Source organism: Astatotilapia calliptera, chromosome 17 (genome assembly GCF_964374335.1).
Source record: "Astatotilapia calliptera chromosome 17, fAstCal68.1, whole genome shotgun sequence".
NCBI lineage: Eukaryota > Metazoa > Chordata > Actinopteri > Cichliformes > Cichlidae > Astatotilapia > Astatotilapia calliptera.
Window position 1 is genome coordinate 18737601 of NC_137438.1, and position 26937 is coordinate 18764537.

A 26937-nucleotide genomic window follows, 5' to 3' on the forward strand; every position below is an offset into this window, starting at 1 on the left:
CTTTACCAAATTGACCATCCCAGCCTTGCCGTAATGGTCCATTTGATTCACCTTTTATTGTTTATTTTATTTTCACTTACTGAATAAGGGACAGACTTGACTGGGGGAAAGAAGGGGAGAAAGAAAGAGGGAAAGAGAAACAGCTGAGAAGAGGGACGGGGGAGAAGGGCAAAAAACAAAAACCAACAGAATGAGCAGGAAAAAAAAAAGAAATAAAAAATGCATATATCAATCACCTGGATCACCTGCTGAGAAAGAAAAAAGAAAACAAGCAGAAGAGAACAAGAGTAATAGAATAAACAGCATCACAATGATATATGGGAATATGACAGTAAATACTAAATATTAAACATTATTGTGCAGCACATAAGATCAACAGAACACAGTGTGCTTTGAGGTAGGAGCCAAAAAGGATGTAGTTTGTGGGTGTGATCACCCATGTGTACACCTGTGAGCATGGACGCGCTTGTTTTTTTAAAAGGTTTTTTAAAAGGTTCCTTCATGTAATGATCTGCTAGAGGGTGTGGGGGGCCTCCTCTGCACCCTGGTGACATACCCCTACTCCAAGGCCCTGCATGTGTGGGTGGTTGTGGTGGAGCGGGAAGAGGGAGGCAGCTGGAAATGGGGAGGGAAGGAAGGGAGGGGCAAGTGACCCCAGCTCCCCCGCTGACCCCAGTAGGCACCCCCATACTCCGCGACCCGCCAGGGAAAGGGGGCCCAGGCCCATCCAGACCGGGGCCTAGAAAGGCAGCGCCTCCCGGCCCCACAGAGCCCGGGACAGTCCACCCAACCCCACCACAGAGAAAACTGCACCCACCCCACCATCCACTCATCTTCCAGACTACATAAGACAATAAACACCCAGGCTGAGATCTTCCTCCACCTCTCCTGTGTCTCCCCCTCCTGCAGAGAGAGCCTTTACTGCCTTTACTGCCTTTAAGGTATCCCATAATATGATTTGCGACACTTCCCCGGTATCATTTAATTCAAGAAAATCCTTTATTTCTTCTCTTAACTTTTGTTTTAGTATGGGATCGTTTAATATGGTTGAATTCAGTTTCCACAGCACCTTCCTTGCTTTCTTCTCTAAACTCAAAGACAGTGAAATAGGGCTATGATCTGAAAGATCTATCGTTTTAATTTGACATCCCTTTACTCTAGTACAATCATTACTGAACATAAAGAAATAGTCTATTCTAGAATAAGTCCTATGGGGACAGGAGTAGTGGGTATAGTCCCTGCTTTTAGGATGTAACTCTCTCCAAACATCAATTATCCCCAATTCCTCCATCAATTGATTACATTTTTTTGTAAGAGCATTTGAGCTAATAGATGCTCCAGACACATCTAATTTAGGATTCAATCTAATATTAAAATCACCTCCACAGATTACCAGACCTTGTGAATTCACCATTAAATCAAATATTTGTTTATATATTGTCCAGTTACTTCCTGGAGGAATATACACATTTATAAACGTCATTTCCTGACCTTCAATTTTACCCGTAATTTTTATAAACCTTCCCTCCCCATCCTGTAGTTCTGATATATGTTCATAATTAATTGTATTTGAAATAAGTATAGCAACTCCTCTCCTATGTCCTCCCTTGTATGAAGACGAAAATACATTTTTAAAACCTTGTCTTCTCAATTTATCATGTTCTGATTGACTCAGGTGGGTCTCCTGGAGGAAAGCCACCTGTGCCTTTTTCCCCTTTTTAATGTAGACAAAATCTTACTTCTTTTGACCGGATTTAGAACTCCATTTACATTGAAGGATATTAATTCAATTGGTTCTCCCTGCATTCATACCTTACAATTTCCCCTTTTCTCCCCCACTTCATATAAGCTGCTGCCTTAACAGTTCTCCCTCTTCTGACGTCCACCCACACGGTCCTCTTTCTGACCTGTAGCAAGTCCGAGGGAAAGCCTCCAACCCAAAATGAGTTGCAGGGCCCTCTACTGTGGCAACAGTCATGATGGTCCTCTCCCCTTTTGTCCCTTTATTTCGATCAAATTACTTAACACATTTATGTTAAGTGTGGCTCTTTATCTTATCTTAACCGTCGATTATCACTACTAAAGTCCATTTCTTATAGTTAGGATTAAGTTTAACCTGTATTATCCAGTGATGAACGTCTGAACGCTCGCAGTTTGTCTTTGAAGCTGCGTGGCTTCGCCGCCTCCGAAGAACGCCTTGTTCTCACGGGCTGCCATGCTGCTCGCTGAATCCTCTCCCAAAGTGACACTGGTTTTTCAATCACTTTTACCGGCAGTCCCCGGCTCGCCATGTCCGCCGTTGCCTCTTCCACCGTGTCATACGTTATCTTTCCATCTTCATAATGTACTCTCAAACGGGCTGGATACAGGGTTTGGAAACGTATCTTGTTTTCCTTTAATGCACGCCTGGCTTCAGCATATTCCTTCCGCTTTTTCAGAACTGCTGGAGCGTAGTCATGGTCAATGCTAATTAGGTGATTATCCATAGTGAAACCTTTTTTCTGCCATGCCAGATGGATCACCTCTTCCTTCATTTTAAAACTCTGGAATCTAACAAGGATAGATCTGGGCTTCACGTCTGGTGGAGGCTGCGGACCCAGGCCCCGGTGCGCTCTTTCAATGTGCATCTGAGCCAGGGGTTGGGAATTGCATCTGTAACCGGAAGGTCGCCGGTTCGATCCCTGGGCTCTCTGTCCTGGTCGTTGTGTCCTTGGGCAAGACACTTTACCCTACTTGCCTACTGGTGTTGGCCAGAGGGGCCGATGGCGCGATATGGCAGCCTCGCTTCTGTCAGTCTGCCCCAGGGCAGCTGTGGCTACAACTGTAGCTGCCTCCACCAGTGTATGAATGTGAGAGTGAATGAATAGTGGTATTGTAAAGCGCTTTGGGTGCCTTGAAAAGTGCTATACAAATCCAATCCATTATTATCTCCGTTGAGGCAGGGATTCCCAAATTTTCTTTCAGGACTTTCTCGATAAACGCTACCATTGCTTTTGCGTTTCCTTCTGCGCCCTCAGGTATTCCATATATTCTCACATTCTCTCTCCTCGAGCGGCCCTCCTGGTCTGTTAACTTCTCTTGTAGCTGCTCTTGCATTTGCAGCAGGCTTGTTAACACTTCTTCCATATCTTGTAGTTTCCTCTCATTTCCCTCAATCCTGCTCTCAGCTTCATCCAATCTAGCATTTGTCTTTGTGAACTCTCCCTTAATTTCTTGTCGATATTCACGTAGTTCTTTAAGTATTAATTTGTTCGTCACTTCTTCCTCCGTGTTAGCTTCACCAGACATGTCTTCGCCAGAGCTAACAGTAGCGGCATCATGCGCAAGCAAATTTGCCTCTTTTGTCGTTTGCGTAGTAGTCTTCCTGCTTTTTTGTTTTGTGGCCATCGTTCCCCTATCCAGAAATTCACTAAGACTATTTTTGTTGTAGTAAATTGACTTTATGGGGTGATTCCTTGATTTTGATCGAGAGACTACGGTCTAAGCTACCATCGCTTAGTTGCCCCCCGGACCCGGAGGACTGTAGTTTCCGCTTATGTGCTGAACGGCAGTTCAGAGTACCCGGTCTTCTTGGAATCATTTGGTGGGGTGCTCGAGGGTGCTCCATCTGATGACTCTGTTGTCTTACTGAGCTTCAAAACTTACATGTGCATTGACACAGAATGATGATCTGTTCCTGAGTCACTGACAAGAAAATCCTCTCAAATGATTTGTTGCTCTCATGGTCCTACACTTTCCTAACAATTAAAACAAGAAAAAGCTTTATCTCCCAGCAGGGAATTGAACCCTGGTGTCTCACATGCTACTCTAGTAATGTGTGCCCCATCATGAACGTGCTGCAGTACTAAATTTAACCACAACAGTGAACACTTTGAGAGGCTGTTTCATTTATATACACCTTTGTGTTTCAGGTTTGACATCAGGCAGCGCTCCTCTGTGGTCAGGGAGGGTATTACATCTATACTAAAAAGAGCAACCATAGATAATTTAAGGATTAAGAAATATGGGTTTGTTCAAAATCACTATCCTTTCAGCTTGTCCATGGCCAAAAGTGTCCACCAACAGATTAGGTCTGTAATTTTTATTATTTTTATATTGTTGGGTTTTTTTGCCATTTTTTCTGCATAAAGCTTTTAACTAACTTCAGTTCTTTTCATAAATATAATTTTATATCATTGCAGTGCTACTGGAATTTCTTGTATTATTAATAGTAGAGTCTGTGACATGTAATTGATTCACATCAACATTGATTATAATTCTTTGCTATTTTTGTGCAGGGAGAGCAAAATCATAAAAACTCCCTCTCAGCTTGTTCGTGGCCAAAAATTGCCACCCCTTGTTTATGTTTACAAAATGCTATAAAATTAATATATATTTAAGAAAATTCCACTTTCATTGATTTATTTTTTTTAATTGGCATCAGTGCTATTCATGAAAATCAAAATTTCATTCAAATTCAGAATTTTAACCTTTAAATACCAGTTAGATCAGCGGTTCCCAACCTTTTTTGCGCCACGGACCGGTTTATGCCCGACAATATTTTCACGGACCGGGCTTTAAGGTGTCGCAGATAAATACAACAAAATAAAACTAGTACCAGTAGCGAACAAAAGAAGATTTATTCATAACACATGTGAAAAGACCAAGGAAAACCGAGTTAACGATAAACACGATAACAAAATAACGCTGAAAACTGATAAAAACCCTAAAAACCATACATTTCACACCTGAGCCTCAACGTTCGTGGCCAACGACTCACGGACCGGTACCGGTCCGAGGCCCGGGGGTTGGGGACCGTTGAGTTAGATCACAGAATCCTAAGAACTCATAAATGGAAAAAAAATCATAAAATCCCAATTTTTTTCTTTTTCCAAATAATACATGCCATCTGATTTATTTCCTAACCATGATAGAGGTTACATGCATAGCAATAATTAACAGTATCAATGACTTTTATGCATCTTTATTTTTTTGTGCAGTGACAGAAAAACATAAAAACCCTGGTCCTTTAACCGCGTTACACAGGGAACTGCATAAAGGGTGAGCCCTGGTTTTATATCAGTAGGTACTGGATTATAGAGCAGTCTCTCTTCAGTAGTGGGACCCACATGGTTTTCCCTTCATGAGGGATCCACTCAGTCGCCGGCTCCTCGTTCTCAGAAAATGCTCCTACGTTCTTTTCCACCTGCTGCTCGCTTTTTATGAAAAGTACAAGAGTAAAAGTGCTTTTAGCATGTGCTTTGTTGAGAATAGAGTTAAAGAGAATATAGTTTGGGATTGCTTGTAATATTACAATATGGCAGTTAATGGGTATAGAAAGTGTCCTGGATTGGGAACAAAGAACTGGGGTGCAGGGCAGGAGGCCAATCAACCCCCACCCCCAGGGCAGGAAGCAAGAGTTACTGAGAGTGAGGGGCAGACAAAGGGAAAACGGACACTACCTTAAAAAGGAGATGGGGGTCAGGGTGTCAGCACTAGGGATGGGTATCGTTTAGGTTTTATCCGATACCGGTGCCAAATCGGTACTTTTGAAACGGTGCCGGTGCTTAAACGGTGCTCAAACCGGTGCTTAAAGAATGGAGAACACAAACTTTGTCCAAAAACCTCTCATGTTCAGCTGGTTTTTTTTGTAAAAAGATAACAATGTTAGCCTTTTCTGCAGCTATGTGGCATATATGGCATCACTCTTGGCTGGAAGCAGTGCTTAAACAATGGAAAAAACACAAACTTAAACCCTCTCATGTTTAACGGTTTCCCACTTTTTCTTTGGTCATTTTAGCCTTTTTGGCCAGGGTGAAGGGAGTATCTGCCATCAAACAAGAGGACAGCCGCATGTAGCTATGATGATGTTTGCTAGTTCACCTTACATGCATTAATGTAATAACGTGGTTAGCCTACTCAACGTAAATTACACACGAACAACATGAAGCTACTCACGCAGAGAAGAACGGCTGCTGCTGCATCATCATCCGTCATCATTTCTGCTACACTGGCAGGGCTAGGGGCCAGGACTCTATTCTTCGGGTTTTTGGGGGATGTTGCTCCGGGTCCGATAACTGGCAACCAGTGTTGGGGCTAACGCGTTATTAAGTAACGCGTTACAGTAACTACGTTATTATTGTGGTAACGAGCACGGTAACTAGTTATTATGCCAAAATCAGGAACGCGTTACTCGTTACTGGGATTTAGATAGGGTCGTTACTCGTTACTTCGTGTGGTGGCATCGCGGAGTTTCCACAGATTCAGTAACATTAGCAAGTGGTGGAAGCCAGCAGGTGGATGAAGGAAAGGGGACGAAGAAGGAAAAGAGACCCGAGGCGGCCGCCGGTCCAAGTGTGAACTGAACTTCAGGTAAGAAGTTATGACCTGCAGTCTCTCTGGGTCAGATATAAACCAAGTTTAGGTGGAGTTTATTTTCCTCATTCTGACTTTTTCCGTACTGCGTGCTAGCTAGCATGACGGAGTTTCTACACAGCTGGGTGGTGCTATGAAGTTAATGATGTTGAACCTTATTTTGTTCATAAGTTATTAGAGTTGCCAACCTTCCCGTCTGGTATTCAGAGAAAATATTACGCGTTTCTTATTGAGGTGAAAAGGAACAGTTTGTCCCGTAATTCAGCTACAATGGAAAAGGCACAAAGCTGGAGTTATTCTGTGTTTACGCTGCACAGCTGCCTCTTCTTCTCTCATTCTCCCCCTCCCTCTCCCGTTTCTACTTCAATCATGAAACTGATCAATGATCAGCTGATCGGCTCTCTTGTTTGTTTATCGCTCACTTTGCGCCGAAAGAGGAAACCAGCGGATGTCGCGCTAAACAACAGCAGCGCGTTTAAGCTTGATCAGCTGTTGTTAGAATTTATTTAATATTAATTTCTAGTATCAGCTGATGTTTGCTGGAGCCACAGCTGCAAAAAAAAAGCTGCTGGTCATGATGTCGGTTTGGTTATCTGGTGAGAGGGAAACATGAAGATGAAACCAGGAGATGTCCTTACTGAATCATCAGAGCTGAACAGGTGATGGAGAAAAAGGTTTACCTTTTAGGTGACATGAATGAGTTGAAGGGAAGTTATGAACTGTTTCTGAGAGACAAATAACCCCAGGATCCTTTTCTAAGTAGCTGACAGCTGGTAACTGTGCAGGTGCGGATCTAGCAAAGTGTGGCCAAGGGGGCATGTAGGGCATTAACAGGGAATGGGGGGCACAAGGAAATACTTTTCTTTCTTATTCTCATTTAAAATGTCTCGCTTTTAAAAAATAATTATCTGAATCTTACAACAAACGATTGATAGATTGATGCATATATACCATCAAAACAGTGAACATCACTGTCACAACAGTGTTTGTTTTCATTCAAAGGCTTTATGATTTTTCCTATAATGGTGGGCCAGTTTCTAGTCAAAATGCCCGGGCCAATTTTCTGTCCCAGTCCAGCCCTGTATGCAGCTCATCTGCAGTCTGGTGTTACCTACATCTTCCTATTCAGAAGGCAGAATTTCTGAGTTCTGAGTACAATCGAAAGCACCACGACTGCAGTTTTTGTGTTGGATGTAAAAGGCGCACATGACGCTGTGACGTAGGCTAGAATCATGGCAGCAGTCAATGACAGTCCAGGCGTGGGATTTCTCTCGTGGAAATATGCACGTTATCATATCCTTTCTATTGGTAGGTGGCACAGTGCACTTGTGGCAAGTAAGCAAGCTAGAAGACTGGCAAAGTAATGGAAGCAACACATTAACAAGAGAATTCTGAGTAAAACCAAAGTTACTTTCCCTAGTAACTAGTTACTTTGAAAGTAACGAGTAACTTGAAGTAACTGAGTTACTTTTGAGAGAAGTAACTAGTAATGTAACTAAGTTACTATTTTAAAGTAACTTACCCAACACTGCTGGCAACCCACCCGACGTGCACGGTGTGAGGTCTCGCAGCAAGCTATCAAATACGGCGCATTTCTCGGCTTTTAAAAAAAACGCTATGCGTCGCCAGCTGTTTAATCGGATTCTTGGTGTTACCTCCTTTGACAGTATCACAGTATCAGCTTAAAGCACTTGTTGCAGGCTGCTGAGTTTGCATATTTTGCTGTGAAGTACAGCCAGACTTTTGACCGCTTCGCCTTGGACATTTTTAATCTGTAGCTCTGCTCTAACAGAACGTACGTACCTGGCCCCGCCTACTATCCTCGGAAACGTAAAATGATTGGCTAGAAGTGTATCACAGCTCAGGAAAAAAAAGCACCGAAATAAAGCACCGAAATGTGCGCTGCTTTTCGGTCTGGTTACTACCGTTTATGTCAGAACCGGTGCCATCATAGCACCGGACACCGGTACCCATCCCTAGTCAGCACCCTTGGCCACTGTACTACAGGGAGTGCAGAATTATCAGGCAAATGAGTATTTTGTCCACATCATCCTCTTCATGCATGGTTCTTACTCCAAGCTGTATAGGCTCGAAAGCCTACTACCAATTAAGCATATTAGGTGATGTGCATCTCTGTAATGAGAAGGGGTGTGGTCTAATGACATCAACACCCTATATCAGGTGTGCATAATTATTAGGCAACTTCCTTTCCTTTGGCAAAATGGGTCAAAAGAAGGACTTGACAGGCTCAGAAAAGTCAAAAATAGTGAGATATCTTGCAGAGGGATGCAGCAGTCTCAAAATTGCAAAGCTTCTGAAGCGTGATCATCGAACAATCAAGCGTTTCATTCAAAATAGTCAACAGGGTCGCAAGAAGCGTGTGGAAAAACCAAGGCGCAAAATAACTGCCCATGAACTGAGAAAAGTCAAGCGTGCAGCTGCCAAGATGCCACTTGCCACCAGTTTGGCCATATTTCAGAGCTGCAACATCACTGGAGTGCCCAAAAGCACAAGGTGTGCAATACTCAGAGACATGGCCAAGGTAAGAAAGGCTGAAAGACGACCACCACTGAACAAGACACACAAGCTGAAACGTCAAGACTGGGCCAAGAAATATCTCAAGACTGATTTTTCTAAGGTTTTATGGACTGATGAAATGAGAGTGAGTCTTGATGGGCCAGATGGATGGGCCCGTGGCTGGATTGGTAAAGGGCAGAGAGCTCCAGTCCGACTCAGACGCCAGCAAGGTGGAGGTGGAGTACTGGTTTGGGCTGGTATCATCAAAGATGAGCTTGTGGGGCCTTTTCGGGTTGAGGATGGAGTCAAGCTCAACTCCCAGTCCTACTGCCAGTTTCTGGAAGACACCTTCTTCAAGCAGTGGTACAGGAAGAAGTCTGCATCCTTCAAGAAAAACATGATTTTCATGCAGGACAATGCTCCATCACACGCGTCCAAGTACTCCACAGCGTGGCTGGCAAGAAAGGGTATAAAAGAAGAAAAACTAATGACATGGCCACCTTGTTCACCTGATCTGAACCCCATTGAGAACCTGTGGTCCATCATCAAATGTGAGATTTACAAGGAGGGAAAACAGTACACCTCTCTGAACAGTAAATAAATAATTGAAATGGGTATATATTTGTTTTTTGTTAAGTTGCCTAATAATTATGCACAGTAATAGTCACCTGCACACACAGATATCCCCCTAAAATAGCTAAAACTAAAAACAAACTAAAAACTACTTCCAAAAACATTCAGCTTTGATATTAATGAGTTTTTTGGGTTCATTGAGAACATGGTTGTTGTTCAATAATAAAATTATTCCTCAAAAATACAACTTGCCTAATAATTCTGCACTCCCTGGAGGTGTTTACTGTAGGGGGGAGGAGACCAGAGGTTATAACTGTAACTGTTGTGTGAGTTCTTTAGATCAGCCTTTAGCATAGGACTGCATAGGAATGCATTGTGCTGATCTCCAGATGTATCTGTAAGAATAATGGGTAATAAAAGGATTGTGTAAAACATGGAAACATCTCAGCGTGGTCTCTACCAGGACCAAAAGAATCGCAGAGACCGGCGTTGTCTCAACAGCTTCAAAGCTAAGTTTGACTGGGAACCTCAAAGCTCAATAGCCTGCATCAACAGAAATTCACTGCAGCCTATGTAATATTTGATGCGTCATTATTTATTCCAGTCTGTCTTGCAAATACATGTTTGTGCTGCAATGTCATGCACAAACAATTAGATCCTTAAGATCAAACTTATGTCAAAATTGTTTCATTCTTTTGGTCCATTGGAGCGTGGTAAGCCATCAAACATCGCTATTGGAAACTAAGAATATTACATGTAATTGCTTGTTTGGCCAAAAATGGGTAAATGGTGTCATTTGGTAAAAAACATTAAAAACTACAATTTTCATGTGTTGAGTTTAGAATGAAAGCAATTTTACCTAAATTGCATGATTTAGTACTGTAAATAACAATCAAAAAAGGTGGTTATAATGGGTTTCAATTGGCCAAAAATGGCCACGATAGAGCCAAGAGGAACAATTTGATGTATAGTGTATATTATTGATGTATTTAAGGAGCTGAAGTTAAAAATTGAAAAATCTGAAAAAAAATCGAGACCCTTGGAAAGTTTCATTTCATTTGCTTTAACACAGCGAAAATGGTCGGAAAAAGTGAAGTGGCCACAATTGGCCACCACAGAGCCCAGAGGGTTAAGAGTGTTTAAGAAACTTGAGGGAGTGAGATAAACAAATACACGTAACTACAAAAGAAAAAAATGGGAGAGAATAAGAGGGGTTTAGCTTCGTGAAACTTTTTTCAAATGCAGCTTTATTAAAAAATGTTTGAACATTTTGTGGCTTCACACAATACTTCTAGGTTTTCAGCCATTTTTCATTATTTTCAAATGCTTTCATTCCGTCTGCACAGGAAAAATAATCTGATGATAATTACTTTTGTGAGTCTAATTTTCCAGAATGGAAGCAAAACAGCATTTATGTTTATGCCACAGTTTAACACAGTTAAGCAAACTTTTCAGAACTGCTTTGAAAGTATTCACATGAGCCCTATCCCTCCACAGAGATCTACCCTCCAGCTGTTAGAGGTCCCAGCTGTCTGTGAAAAATTGGATCAACTGCAGCGTCGCCATGGCAGCCACCCTCACATGAGTGATGGCTGCTCAGTCCTGCAGTGAAATCAACTGTTAGAGGTTTAATGTGTGTGAGACATTAAGTCCAACATAAGCACTTCTTTGACCAAACTGCCTTCACCAGCTCAGAATAAAATCTAAACACTATATTTATTTACCACTGCATTTACATTTAGTTCATGTTACTTAAAAGTCCCGCAAGAAGGGCTGAAAATCCCTGTTAATCCCTATTAAGAAAATTGCTACAAGAGATTATTAAGAAAACATTTATTTTCAAACATGTTTCATTACTATGATGCCAATGTTAATAATGTAATAAGCATAAGAAATTAATAATGCTCTCGCACACATTTAATATGTTAATAGTATTCTATATTAATATTAAATATATTTGAGAGTTAATATATATTAAGAATCCAAGAAATACTTGTTTTTTAATAATACCGATTTTGTGATATTGTAATTAATATAAAGTACTTTTCTTCCAAATACAAATATTGGTCCAAAAAAAGAAATCTGTGATTATTTTATTTGCAAATAACCGGATGTACAAACCTTTGCGTCACAGCTGTATGTTATAAATAAATCCAGATCGATTTGTATTTCTTCCACTTCCTATGGGCTCAAAGGAAGTGATACATACAAATCTTTTTTACACACACACAAATTATTTTTACACATACAAATCTCTTTTACGCACACACAAATTCTTTTTACACATACAAATCTTTTTTATGCTCACACAAATTCTTTTTACACACACAAATTCTTTTTACACATACAAATCCTGATTTACAAGTACAAAACTGATATACAAGTACAAAATATTTATGATCACAATTTGAGGCCATACTTATCCTATCGGTATTACGGTAGGATCAGGCCACACCCCTACATATGTTGGGTTCTCTGATTAGATTACTGCTGTCACGTGACCCGACAATAGCGGAAGAAGAAGGCTCGACCGCAGAGCGAAGGTAAGGAAATAAACAAAATAAAGACGGGTCGTTTTAACGGGGAAAACTCCCGGTAGTGTTTTTACTTCCCGCACGTATACAGAGCCTGGGGCTCGCTGCTGACGGACCCGGTGTTCGGGCTCGGTTTGGACGGTAGGTTTACTCAAGTGACGCGTTTTTTTTGGTCGTTCCGGTTCGTGTCGACAGAAAGAAAAAATAAGACACGAACAGATCAAACAGATACCGGATCGATAACCAGCCCAGAGGAGCTCGTGCGGCACGGGGTCAGCAGGTAACCTGAAGTGTGATGGCCCGCAGGTGGAAGCGTTCAGCTGTGTTCGTGTTTAACCGGAAACCGTAAACAGTAAACAGAAACAAAGGTTAAAGACGTCATCGTTTGTCCGGTAACGACCCAAAGTCGGCTGAATAACCTTCATGTTGCGCGCACTTCTACCTTTTTCTTGTTTCAGGCCTCAAACGGGAATTTCCAGGCAGCTGCCGTGACGTCACGACGCAACCGGTGACGCAGCGAAAAAACATTTTTTAAACTTTTATTTTTTTAATATATATTAAGTGGCGGGAGTTTTCCAACCAGGTGCTTTTTATTTATTGATTGATTTATTACTGATATGTACAGCAGTTTAACACGATCACTTTATCAGTTATTGATTAGTTGTTTCTGCTGAATATTGATGTATTGTTTTTGCTCTTTATTGATTAGCTGTTTGTGGACTCTACACCACAGCCAGCTAATGGATGCATCTTAGAAACAACTGATCAATATAACAGCTGAACAGTGTAGATCAGAAATACCTGACCCATACAAACCACAAATAACAATCAATGGATGCCACAAATTCAGATCAGTATACACCAAAATGCCCAATCTGTATCGATGATTTGTTCACTACTGTTTAGTACTGATGACCTGATTGTTGATTTATCAATATAAATCAGACACAGCCAGAGTCTCTAGTGTGTATAAACTGGCTGGTTATGCTGTATATTGATGAATACTGATTGACAGGCCCTTAATTTTTTAAAGTAAAACTAACATGCATCTAAGAGAAAATAAACTCTAAGAAATGCCTCAGATTTTCAAAGTAAAGGCCCTCAGTTAGGGTTTAAGTTACTAGATTTTCAAAATAGAAATCTGCTTCTTACTGTATCAGTAACAACTGCTGTCTCCTTTTTAGCTAATCTATTTACCTCCAAGTGTTTTAGCAGTAAACTCGACTGATTGGGTTGTGTTGTGTATTAATCGTTGTTTCCCTTGATGTTGATCAGTTTGTGCTGTGTCTGCAGGATCACCCGCAGCCTTCAGGATGCAGAGCACCGCCAACTACCTGTGGCTGATCTCAGACCTGCTCGGTCAGGGAGCGACGGCAAATGTTTACCGTGGACGGCACAAGGTATTTTGCCATGCCAGCCGCGAATTGTTTTTCTCTCTGGAAATACAGAAACACTCCGTGAAGATATCAAGATATTTTTATTCTGGTTTTGATCCCTTCTGTTTATGAAGAAGTGAACTGTTTCAAAGTCTTTCAGCAATATTTGAGTTCAGAACTGATGGTAGACAGCAGATAGATATTGAGTGTTTCCCCTGATTGCAAAGGGGAAACATTCAGGTACGCTTACAGTTTATGGTTTAACATGTCAGAGTGAGAGGCTCATATGTTATTTTCACCTTCTCAAACCTAAAGATGTCACCTGGACACATTCCAGAAAGCAGGTTTAACAAATTCTAAACCTGAACTCTGAGTTTCGGTTCTACAAAAGCCAATCAGAGTTTGTTTTTGTCCTTAGTCACAAAATCCACAATTATCCATTATTATCCACAGTTAACGAATAACAAGTTAACATTAGTTTCTTGTTTGTAAAGCCGTGAAAGCTTTCATATGAGCTTCGATTCCGACTGAAAAAGAGCCAGGCAGCTACTTCTGCATGAGGGGCGGAGTCATTGACTTCATAGTCTGTTACCCTGGTAACATAATCTTGGGGTGAACAAACTCAGTCTTTAGTAAAACCTGCGTTATTGATCTTCACGCTGATGTTGATCTCATTTATTTGTTCCAGGTTGAATTCATTCATAAAAATGTTGTTACTGTGCAGAAAAGTTTCTCCTTTTCAGATCTGAATAATTAAATCTGATGTCGGGTTGAGTTTCGTGTCTGAGCTCAGCTTGTGCTTTAAACCCTTCACGCTGCCTTCAGCCTGCAGACTACGCTGAGGGCAAATTTCTCCCAGAATATTTATGGTCCTTCTGAGTTTCACCTCTTTTAAAAACAGGATTTATTTAAAAAGTGATGATTCTTGAGTGTAATGTACACGTCTGTGTGTAGAAAACCGGCGACCTATACGCTGTCAAGGTGTTCAACAACCTGAGTTTTCTGCGGCCGCTCGATGTCCAGATGAGAGAGTTCGAGGTGCTGAAGAAACTCAACCACAAGAACATCGTGAAGCTGTTCGCTGTGGAGGAGGAGGTCAGTAACTTCATGTTTTATTCTTACTGAGAATATTTAGTCCTAGCAAGTGAAAGATCCCTGATTTGATCCCAGGAGGAAACGGGAATCTTCCAGAAATAACATGTTAGGTTAGCTAGGGCTGTTGCACATCTGGGCCCAGATGTGGCCCAGATGTGCAACTGCTGGCCCACATTCGGGCCTGGCTGTTGTTGTTGATTCAGGTCGAGTCTACATGCTTTAACGCAGCTTCAGGTTCATCTTATATGAGCCAGATGTCAGGTATGTCGCAACTTTTTGGCCACATCTGGCTCACACAATACCTGTGAGTCCCATAACTGAGCTGAAAGGCCCAAAAGTGTCTGAATGATGTGAGGCCGTGATAAAGAGCTCAGCTCCACTCTGCCAGACAGAAACCTCTGAAGGTTTGACCCACGACTCATACTCACTGTGAAAAAGAACCCGTCAGACAAATGAAGCCGAGCACAAGGATGAGGTATTGCCACTGTATCCTTGTGCTCGGCTTCATTTATTTGTTCAGCTGTCTAAGTTTACAGAGTTTATTCAGCTGTAAATGTGAACAATATTCAGCAGAATTTGGGAGTGTTACCTGCTCTTCATAGTTAAGTTATATTTAATTTAAAAAAGCAGAAAATATTATTTTCATTTTTCATGTTGTTGATCTTCAAAACCTTGAAAGCTGCCACTAAAGATTCCCATCATCATAAAATTGGTTTATAGCCCAAAACAAGAAGGAATATTTCCTCTAATGTAAGAGGAGGAAAACAAGATGGAACCTAAAAAACAGAAACAAGAGTGAAGTCCTAAATATTTAAATTGAAGACAAAAGTATAACATTTTTAATGCCATAAATCTGACAACAACATTCAGATTTCGCATTTTTTAGTTTTTAATGTAAAGATTCAAATTTCGTGGTTATTAAAAGAGTTTTGCAGATGTTTGTTTCAGTAACTAAAACAAGTAATTTTTAGCCCTGAATTAGCCTGTCGGGCGCTTCTACCTCCTGACTCTCAGCTCCAGCTTTAGTTTCAGCTTTTAGGCTCAGTTTATGTGGTTCTTCAAAGTGATTTCAAACTAAACTAACATGTAAAAATTGACCAAAGCTGAAATTATATTTTGTAGCTGAGAAATAATGTTGACATCTTTAAGGAGAGTAAAAACATCCTTCTAACGTCCTCCTCCTCCTCTCAGTCCAACACCCGTCACAAGGTCCTGGTGATGGAGTACTGTCCCTGCGGGAGTCTCTACACTGTCTTGGAGGAGTCGTCCAATGCGTATGGACTCCCCGAGGACGAGTTCCTCATTGTTCTCCATGATGTTGGTGAGGGACACATTTAACTGTGACACTCTGCGTTGGTTCCAGCTGATCAGGTTCTTTTAAATGTGAAATCTTGCTCTGTGAAGTTTGAGCAGTTAAAAGGAAATCAAACACGAGTGATCAGTCTTCTCTTTAAATGTGGAAAGAAATGCATATAAATGGTTCAATATGGCGACTGAAACTGATTGGTTGTTGTGTCCCCTTCAGTGGCAGGTATGAACCACCTGAGAGAGTACGGCATCGTTCACCGGGACATCAAACCGGGAAACATCATGAGGGTGATCGGAGAGGACGGACGCTCCGTCTACAAGCTGACCGACTTTGGAGCAGCGAGAGAGCTGGAGGACGACGAGCAGTTTGTGTCTCTGTATGGCACTGAGGAGTACCTGGTCAGCAAAACAAACGCACGCAGTGAACAGGAACTGTAGATAAAGGATGGCAGCATACACAAACATGCCAGTTAGTGATGTCACAGCTGGTGCAGCTGCTGCTGAGTAACTCTTCTTCATATGTCTCTTATGCAGCACCCTGACATGTACGAGCGCGCTGTGCTGAGAAAAGACCACCAGAAGAAGTATGGAGCCACGGTGGACCTGTGGAGCATCGGCGTCACGTTCTACCACGCCGCTACCGGCAGCCTTCCCTTCAGACCGTTCGAAGGGCCGCGCAGGAACAAAGAAGTCATGTGAGATCTAGCTGTGACCTTTGACCATTCTGACACGAATTGAACTGAGCTGAAACTTACCCAGCTGTTTGTCTGCCTCAGGTATAAAATCATCACAGAAAAGCCGTCCGGGACGATCTCTGGCCATCAGAAGTGTGAGAACGGGAAGATCGAGTGGAGCACAGAGATGCCGGTGTCCTGCAGCCTGTCAAAGTATGAGACCCTCACATACCCTGATCATCACGCTCATGAACAAACATGTTGAGGGATATATGTGTGGAAATGTCTCGGCCTGTTGTTTCCTTCATGGTCACACACACAGATCATGTCTCTGGTTTTGTTTCAGGGGTCTTCAGAGCCTCCTGACCCCAGTTCTCGCCAACATCCTGGAGGCCGATCAGGAGAAATGTTGGGGCTTCGATCAGTTCTTCGCTGAGACCAACGACATCCTGCACCGAACCGTCGTTTATGTCTTCAGCCTGCAGCAGGCCACACTGCACCACGTCTACATCCATGAGTACAACACGTAAGCCTTGAGTGCCCGTGCACCTGCTTTCTCAAACAGTCTGCACGGTGTCTGAAAGCTGCTGTTCTTCATGTGCCCACAGGGCAGCGCTGTTCCAGGAACTGTTGTGCCGCAGGACCAGCATCCCTCTGCATAATCAGGAGCTGCTTTACGAGGGCCGCCGCCTCGTCCTCGACGCCAACCGCCAGGCCAAGACTTTCCCCAAGACCTCCAGAGAAAATCCCATCATGCTCGTCAGCCGTGAGTCCGTCGCCACCGTGGGACTCATCTTTGAAGATCGTATGCACTTCCTTTTTTTTCTTCTGTCATGTTTAATAAAACCAGAATTGATGTGATGGGTTTTGTGATGGGATATGTTGGTTAGAAACTGGACTTGATTTTGTTTTCACAGCCAGTCCTCCTAAAGTTCAGCCCCGCTATGACCTCGACCTGGACGCCAGCTACGCAAAGGTACTGAACTCACATCATCTTAGCTGTGAATCTGATTGGCCCTGGAAAAAAATAGTAAAACATTGCTAGTTTATACGGCCTGTTCAATTACAGGAGCTTAGGTGTGTCAGCATAAGAAATCAGGACCACTTCAGGATGAACTCTAACCCATTAATCTTTCTCTAATTCACTCATCTGGTGACTTTTAAGAAAAAAGTTTATTTTGAACTCTTACAAACAGATTTACAGAGTTACAAAGACTGAACTACACAGAATAATTCTGAACTATTTTTAAATAGATAGATAAATAGAGACTAGAAATGATTGCAAAGGGACTCTAAAAATAACTTATAGATCACCCCAAGACAGCTGGGTTAGGCTCCAGCCTCCCCCCCGTGACCCTGAAAAGGATAAGCGGAAGAGGATGGATGGGTACAAACTACCACAAAAAAACTTGAAGCTTTTTGCAGAGGGACCACCGTGAGCCAGTCTTTTTTTCCTTCAGTCCCTCGATGCTCGCTGACCTTCCTCTTCCTGTTGTTCAGACTTTTGCAGGAGATGTCGGCCATTTGTGGAAAACTTCAGAGTCTCTGCTGCTTTATCAGGAGCTGGTGCGGAAAGGAGTTCGAGGTTTAATGTAAGTTCACGTCACAAAAATCTTCTGATGTGGAGCTCAGTTGGTTTTCTCATGTGATGTCATTTTTCTTTGTGTATTTATTTGTGCAGTGAGCTGATGAAGGAGGACTACAATGAGATTATGCGCAAGAAGTTGGAGGTTTTCCATCTGTGTAACTTCTGCACACAGATGTTGGAGAAGACCGAGCAGCTGTGAGTGAGGCCGTTAACCCGCACACTGCTCCTACAGATGCATCACAAACGAACAAAGCCAGCGCCTGACCCTTAGATTAGCGAGATCGATGGCCTCAGTTCTAACTTATATAGATCCTAATGTCAAAACCGCTGCAGTGAACAACCGGCCCAAAGAGCCGCTTGCAGAGACTAGAAACAACGAGACTTGGAACTATCACCAAGTAGCACAAAGACTCATGTAGTTACTACCAAAACACTTGACATTAATTTAAAAAAAAAAAAAAAAAAAAAAAAAAAAAATATATATATATATATATATATATATATATATATATATATATATATATATATATATATATATATATATATATATATATATATATATATATATATATATATATATATTAGGGGTGGGTTTTTATAATCGATTCATCGATTAAAATCGATTCTGGCTTGGATAACGTAAAATTGGCCGACATATCCTCAGCATAACCATGTATAATATCCACAAAACTTAAAAAGTGGTTATACACACACAATACGGTAATATTATGTTGAAGCACAGTACGTATCACTCCGCGAGGCTCCGGCCTACAATAGCTGTAAAGCTCCGACAATCCATCAAGCAGTGTGAGTTTGTAGCTTAGCAAAGTTGGACTAAAACATTTGACAGATTTTCGAGCGCCGTGTACATAAAATCGTTTCGAGGTCAGTAAACAAACAACCAGAATTCATACATAAGGCACACGGGATTATAAGGGGCGCTGTCCAAGTGTGCCGTATTTTCCAAAAAACACTGTAATAACGACGGCCCGCTAGCATGCTCTACCAAAAATAGTGCTTTGTTGTGTATCTGAGGGACGAAAGCTAAACCAGTTCCACACCACTGAAGTTGCAGCATTTTTACAAACCAATTCTGTTTCATCCGTTTGATTCAACGATCCGCTTCCGCCCTTCTCATTCTCCGTCGCCATCATACTTTTTCTGCCATGTGCGTACAAAAACAAAGGCACTGCGCATGTGTGTTTTACCCATATTCTAAAGCGATATTTCATTTTCTTATCGTTGCCAAACATTATACCGGTGTTACCATGAACGGTATGATATGGCCCAGCCCTAGTCTCAAGTTGTTTTTCCACCAACCTCGCATTTCTGTTTAACACTGACTTTGTGAATTTGTTCAATGTAAGCAACTCTCTTAGATGGTCACAGTTCTTTAGATCTGTTTTTCATAATTCAGCCTTCATTAACTGTTAAAAGTGAAATGTAATGCAGTGTTTGAATAATAATAATTTCCAGAGTGTAATCCTGAAAGTTTTGTTAATAACGTGATGCTCTCGCCGTGCTTCAGGTTCGAGGTGCTGATGCAGGCCAACATGCTGTCGTCAGAATACGACGAGATCTCAGACATGCACAAGAAAGTTCTCAGAGTGAGTGCTGGCGCTCTTTTCCTGTCTCTGTGCATCACATTTGTTATTCAGACATCTTTCTAACATGCTGCAGTTCTTTGTCTCTCAGACTCTCCAGATTTTTATCAGCTTGGTTCTTAAAACCTCTGAACGAGCTGAAACTCATAAATCCTCTTTTTTAATTTTATTGTAACCTGACAGTAATAATCGGAGAGAACAGCCACACTGAACTCTTGGTGGTGACTCTGATTTTGAGTTTGAGAATTGAAGAAACTTTAAATATTTTGCCCTTCATAAAAATATATCCCGTCAAAATTATGCAAGTTAGAAATATGAACATGCTGCCAAAAACCCCAGAAAAAATAAATGAAAGCATACACAAGGTTCGAGCCACATGTAGACAGAGCTGGGTATTGCTTCAGGAAAGGAACTAATAAACTGTGCGGGCCATTCAGTGTCGTACTTTCCCTTGAGTGTATCATTACACTGCAGCTCCATCTGAATCTGCACAGGTGCAGTTCAGCAAAGTCCGCTGACTTGGTTCAACATTACTTGGCAACAGGGAAAGTGAGGCAGGTTGCACTGGTGCATTTGTGACAGTGTCACTTGAAATGCCTTCACAGCATCATACATGCCATGTCCATGAACTGACAGATTTCCTTGCTGAGCTCAAAAACTCTATTGAGAATTTTTATCCCATCTCAGCCAACGGACCTCTGTATGATGAGGAATGTCGGCAAACTCTGAATCTATTTCCCACATAAAAGACTGAAATTGACGGTGATTTAATCTTTTAGCTCAGATAAAATTTATGGTTTGCGTTACGGTGATCATTACATGCTCCATTTTTAGTACTTTACCACACAGCCTTTCCTGGTGTGTGATGCAGTGATATGCTGTTAACTCATCGGTACAGTTCTCCTCCTGCATCTTTACTCTCATCCTGCCGACTAGTCCACTTTTTTCACCGCACAACACCTGCGCTCCATCTGTTGTAAGTCCAACAAGTTTGTCCCAGGGCAGTTTCATGTCGGCTACACTTTGACATACGTTTTAAAAAATGTCTTTCCCTGTCGTTGTCCTGTGCATCGATTTAATGTTCAATATTTCCTCTCCACGGATGAAGATGGCCAGCTGCGCAATGTCCACAGCAAGAGAGTATGCAACAAAGTTTTTGCTTCTTTCACACAACTATGTTCTTAAATCCGTGGCCATCTCACAAACCCGATCAGCAATCGTATTTCTGCTCAGGCTCACATTTGCCAAACTCTGCGTTTTGTCTGGACACAAGATGTCGCACAGGTTCATCATGCAGCTCTTCAGAGTGGTACCGGGCTGATTTGACTGTCTCCTCTGCTACAATACACAGCTTCACTTTGTGATTTTGCTGTGGTGAAAAAAGTCTGCTGAAATGTCAGATTCTTCTTTAGCTCTTCTACTTTCTGTAGTTTCTGCTCTGCATTTAGGTTTTTCAGCTTATCCTGACGTTTTGTCTCGTAGTGCCGTCTTAAATTAATTTCCTTAATTGGGGCGACCGTGGCTCAGGGGGTTGGGAAGTGTATCTGTAACCGGAAGGTCGCCGGTTCGATCCCCAGGCTCTCTGGTCATTGTGTCCTTGGGATATGGCAGCCTTGCTTCTGTCAGTCTGCCCCAGGGCAGCTGTGGCTACAACTGTAGCTGCCTCCACCAGTGTATGAATGTGAGAGTGAATGAATAGTGGAATTGTAAAGCGCTTTGGGTGCCTTGAAAAGCGCTATATAAATCCAATCCATTATTATTATTAATTACAGCCACATTAGCTCCACTAATAAGACACACGGGTTTACCAGCAATGTCTGTAAACATATATTCAGTCACCCACTGGCGCTGAAAGGCTCTGTTTTCAGAATCAACTTTTCTCTCCACCATTGTGCGCGGCTAACTTCGCAATAACAGAAGTTTGACTTGATTGACGCGGGAATGTTCCCAGTTAGCCTAGCCTTCAGTGAGGAGGCTGCAGCGCTGCATTATGGGATCTGTAGTTTGTATATCATTAGCGCCTCATATTGCTGGGCCATGCATAACAATAATAGTACATCTATATAAAATGATCTCACGGGCCGGATATAAATGTACGCCGGGCCGGATGTGGCCCGCGGGCCTTGACTTTGACACATGTGGTTTAAAAGGTCAAACTTAACAGCTGAGTAGGACTATAAGAAAAGTGCTTAGTAGTTTTGTGACTCTCAGAAACACTTGAGTTAAGAATTTTTGGTCACGTGCTCACTTTAAAAACCTCCAGTATCACCATACATATGATATCATTAGAGTCTGAGGTTGTCTGTTAATTATGGTGCAGTCGTCTAACTGTGCCTCATTTCTTTCAACTGTTTTTAAAATGTTGGTGATTTTTCTTTGTTTCGTCCTGACGTAATGTTTCTGTGCAGATCTCCGGCTCTCTGGAGCCCATCGAACGTACAACACAAGACGTCAAGAGTAAATTTCTGCCTGGAGGCCTTCTGACCGACACTTGGACGCAGCAAGTTGGGACGCACCCTGAGGACAGGAAGTAAGTTTGAAAGAACAGGAAATAATAATGCAAAAGTGATGTGTGGTGATGCAGTGCGTGACGCTGGGCTTTTTCTCTGCAGTGTGGAGAAGATCAAAGTGCTGCTGGACGCCATCACCGCCATCTACCAGCAGTTCAAGAAGGACAAAGCAGAGAGACGTGAGTTCACAAACACGGCTGCAGATTCAGCTGTTTATCTGTGGAGGAAGAGTCATCGTTAAATCAGGTTTCATTTAGAACCAGCTTCACCTACAGTCTGCATCAGGATCAAAACTTCTGTTGGTCTAAGGAGATTTATTGATGAGGCTCAGAAACAGAAAGCCTGCACACAGTTAGCTTCACGGCTGGTCCAACAGCACATGTATTTGTAGGAGTTTCCTTTTCAGAGCACCTAATAATTCTGGAAGATTATTTAAAGAAAACATAAAAACATGATTTACTAAGTTTTACAGCACACACTTTACTGCAGATTGTACCATATCAGCAGCTTTTATTTCATGCCTGATGTTGCTATGTGGCTGTTCATTTCTTCACAATTTGCACAATACCTGTGGTGTACTGCAAGGCTCAATTTTGGGTTCCATTTTATTTTCTATTTATTTGCTTTTGTCTTCCATTGCTATGCAGATGACACTCACATTTACCTTCACAACCTCGCTGCTGTATTAAACTTTTAAGATGTCAGATGTTACGAAATATTCTGCACCTGCATAACAGAAAATCAGAAATCATTTCTATTTCTTTCTTGAACAAAACACACAAACTGAAACAAAAGTGATCCTCCATCAGTCGAAGTTTAAGATGTGGGATATGTGCAGCTCTCCTTTGTTGTCATTGTTGAGCTGTTCTTTTCCATTTACTGACAGCACACTTAGTCTTCTGTTTAATAAAAGCTTTTGTTTGCTGTTGAGGTTTACCAACAGTTATGATGACACGACACTGTCACGCTGTGCTTAAAGCAAATGAACTGAAGGTTTTAGTTAATTTAAGCCAATTTTAAAATCTTTTAAACCGAGAGCATGTCACTGTCACAGGAGTAAAAGTGAAACTTTAAATGGTTTGGTTTCATTTCTTCTGTTCAGGTCTGCCGTACAACGAGGAGCAGATCCACAAGTTTGACAAGTAAGTTCCGGTACTGTCAGCTATGTGGATGTCCTCCGTCAGGCTCCGCCTTCTTTCTGATGCCATGTTTTTGTTTCTCTCCTACAGACAGAAGTTGGTCCTTCACGCGAGTAAGGCCAGGACTCTGTTCACAGACGAGTGCGCAATGAAGTACCGTCTTTTCATCTCCAAGAGCGAGGAGTGGATGAGGTAATGACAGGCAAGCGGGCAGCTGGGTCGTGACCCGAGCTCCTCTCGGCTTGAGTGTTGACGTTTTGCTTTTTTTTGCTTTTTCAGGAAAGTTCATCATGTGAGGAAGCAGCTGCTAAACCTGTCCAGTCAGCTGATCAGCATCGAGAAGGAGGTGACCATGCTGATGGAGAGAGCCATCAAGGTAAACATTAAAGCGATTTCAGGTGCTGGGCGGCTGACGCACACGAAATCTGTCATCATAACTAAGCACATTCGTTTACGGCCAGTTTCCCAGAATGAAGTCTGGAAGTGACAGAAATACGTGTCTGTTTGTTTGTCTTCCAGCTGCAGGAACAGCTGCCACAGAAAGTTCTTCCTCTGGTGTCCAGTGGCATGAAGCCTCAGGCCTACCTGAGCCAGAACACGCTGGTGGAGATGACTCTGGGGTTTGTTTGTTTCCTCTCTATTGTCGCATCGTGTTGAGTTCCATCTGAAGCAGCCGTGAGTGCTGACTCAGTGCTTCTGTGTTTCAGGATGAAGAAGCTGAAGGAGGAGATGGAGGGAGTGGTCAAAGAGTTGGCAGAAAACAACCATTTCTTAGAGAGGTCAGACTTTTCTGTTTTTAATTTAAGACTACGGTAAATCAGCTGCAGGTTCTGTTTCTATTGTTTGATTTAAAATGTAAAAAGTACGCAGACCGCTCGGAAACAGACGCAGGTTCGATGTTTATGGTTCTGAATTTATTGACTGAATGTTTTCTCTAAACCAGGGATATCAAATTTATTTTACACCGTAGCCCACATACAGCCCAGTCTGAGCCGAACCAGTGATATCTTAATATAAGATAAAGAAGTGCAGTGCAGACTGTCCTACAGTTATAAATCTGTCAGTTCTCAAAACAAAAAGACATTAAATTCCATTTAATGTCTTTTGTATTTGTTTATTTATTTTTATTGTGAACCCAATATAAAATCTGTAACTTTCTGTAATTTGTTTACCTGTTACTTATTTATTTCAATGTAGTATGAATGACCATTGAGGAGCTCCTCACCATCAGCAAAAGCTGTAAAACTAAAATAAAGTTAAAGTCCAAATTTCATGCCCTCCTTTGTATTTCCGAAGTCATGCAGTAGGCTAGTTGGAGTCTTTGGTCGGCCGATTCTGGCCCCAGGGCCTTATGCTTGACATAACTTTGATTTCTGTTTAATCAGCTCATGTAAAATTTAGACCTAAAAGATGCTTATGAGCGTGCCTCTGAATAATATGGACCAGTGCCAACTCCCTAACAAAACAATAAGGACAAAAAATGAGCTGATCAGTGACCCCTAAAATACAGTAAAGTTTATTCTAAAAGAATTTGATTTTTAAAATCAAGTTGTCACACTTAGTACTACCAGTAATACCAGTATTCTAATGGTCGTCAAACCACAAATTTATTGATACATACTGAAGTGTCAACACTCATGATTAGGGTCTTTTATGAGGGAAAAGTGAACATTATACAGATTATACATTATCCTCCTAAAGTTCCATTAAAATTAGATAATTATAATGTTAGTACATTTAATGAAGCAAATAAAAATGTTACCTTCAACTAAAACAGTTTCAAATGTGGCCAACTTATTTTTTTTCTGCATTTTAAAGTTCAGCAGGTTTCTACTTCATATTTTCAGAGCTGAAAAACACAAAAGTTCAGTTTAAAAACAGCAACCAAACCCACAGGAAGTACAGAGGTGGGGGTCATTTTGACCTGGATTTATGAACACTGACACTGAACACGTGAACACTTTCTTAGAAACAGAATAAAAATATTTTTGTTTGCCTGAGCCAGCTTCTGAAAACCTGCCTTCAGCTTCTTGTTTGACTTTCTTTTATTTTAACTTTAGTGTGATTATTTTGGCACAAATGTGACTCTGTCTGGCCTGTATCACCTCTGCAGGTTTGGCACTCTGACACTGGATGGGGGCCTGAGAGGATGAGTGGAGTCGAGTGTCGCTGCAGTTTGTACATATTCTGTGTGTTTACTGTGTAAATAACGTCGGACTGTTGAAGACAAAGCTTTTTGTATGAGTCTCTGGAAACTCTGGCTCAATTGCTTCAGTCGCTTTAAAAGAAAAAGATCGGAGAGGTTTTCAGCTAAGGATCGGCAAAGGAATGCAGAGCAGCTTCATCCAATCACATCGCAAAGAGACCCTGAAACACCTTTGAGTATTTAGGCGGACACAGCCGGGAACAACAGGTTTAGGGAGGGTTTATGTCACGTTTGGAGTCAAATACTTTCGGCTGCAGGTGTTATTGGAAATGATGAATGGATTAAAGATCACCACAGGTGTGTTTACGTTGTTCTGTAGTTTTTCACCTGAAGTGGAATATTTAAGAGAACAGTTTTAATGGATTAAATGTTAATGGTTTAATGGGTAAAAAAATAAATAAAACAAACGTTAACTTCAATGTCTAAAGAGTATTTACTGGACCTTTCAGCAACAGGCTCTGATTAATCTGATTTTACTCTGTAAAAACTTTAAAGCATGAGCAGAGTTTGAGATGCTTTGATATAGAAGTTTTAGGTTCTAATATCAGGTAGAAAACATTTAAATCTCTGACTGATGATTCAGATGAAGCTGTTTCCTGCTCTTTGGGGCAAATTAGGCTAACATTATATAGAGTATATTATGGAGTATTTAATATTTTTCCAGCTGGATTAAGGAACATTTAAGGGTTTGAATCTGTGGAAAAATACAAAATGGCATTAAGTTTGCAATTAAAACAATTTTTAAAGTGTTAACTTCTGAAATGTTCAACTTGATCTGAGTTTTTTTAGAGGATTGTGTATTAAATTAGTTTTTTTTTCCTTTGTTAAGTGTCATCAAATGTATTTATTTCCCTCTAAGTTGCATTAAAGTACTGTATTTATGGGGAAAGCTGGTGTCCTTTTAAAGGCACTGAATTTTATCGGACTGTGGATTGAACAGAATATTTCTGATTAATGATTATTTTTTTTCTCATATGTTAGTCTCTCTTTGTCATACCTCTATCCTTCAGCTGATCGTCCTTTTCGCTATCTTTGTTTTATTTCTTGTCCATGATTAAAACGCCAAGTGACTGTTTAAATGACCTGTAAATACGCCATTCAATCAATCAATAAATAAACTGATCAGGCATGAAGCTGTGTCAGCGTGACCTGTTGAACAGTTTCAGATTAAGAGTTGTTTCACACAAACTGCTCCAAAAAAGTGTTCGAGGGCAACCTGATCACAGCTCACCAGACCTCCTTCATGTGGTGGATTCTGTTTATCATTAATGACTTTACAACCTTCAAAGTAAAGATACTAAAAACATGCTGCTCTGATCTCCACCCAACAGCAGGTTTTCAGTTATTAAATACAAGACTGAAGGCAGAGACCCACAAACACGCAGCAGCACGAGGTGGATGCAGTACAGGCCTGAAGAGGAGGAAACACGTGATGCCTATGGTTTCTAGACTTCAGGCA

General features: G+C 41.5%; 1 protein-coding gene across 7 annotated transcripts; it reads left to right on the top strand.

Annotated features, from left to right (window-relative positions):
• The first annotated feature begins 11898 nt into the window (after positions 1 to 11898).
• On the top strand, positions 11899 to 26611 carry tbk1 (TANK-binding kinase 1). 7 transcript variants are annotated; one of them, XM_080292032.1, is made up of 22 exons: positions 11949 to 11987; positions 12437 to 12561; positions 13272 to 13378; positions 14309 to 14449; positions 15641 to 15770; positions 15975 to 16156; positions 16292 to 16452; positions 16534 to 16644; positions 16778 to 16957; positions 17040 to 17236; positions 17349 to 17407; positions 17932 to 18023; positions 18113 to 18214; positions 19548 to 19626; positions 22032 to 22153; positions 22236 to 22312; positions 23236 to 23275; positions 23363 to 23464; positions 23552 to 23648; positions 23792 to 23892; positions 23980 to 24051; positions 25386 to 26611. In XM_080292032.1, exons 3-22 carry the CDS (start codon positions 13292 to 13294, stop codon positions 25423 to 25425), a joined length of 2172 nt encoding a protein of 723 aa, XP_080148158.1. In that variant the 5' UTR covers positions 11949 to 11987; positions 12437 to 12561; positions 13272 to 13291; the 3' UTR covers positions 25426 to 26611. The 7 variants fall into 7 exon arrangements, with proteins under 7 accessions (XP_026002403.1, XP_026002406.1, XP_080148158.1 ...); XM_026146620.2 differs by having other exon boundaries at positions 11968 to 12119; XM_080292033.1 differs by having other exon boundaries at positions 11972 to 12119; positions 13254 to 13378.
• Positions 26612 to 26937: the final 326 nt, after the last annotated feature.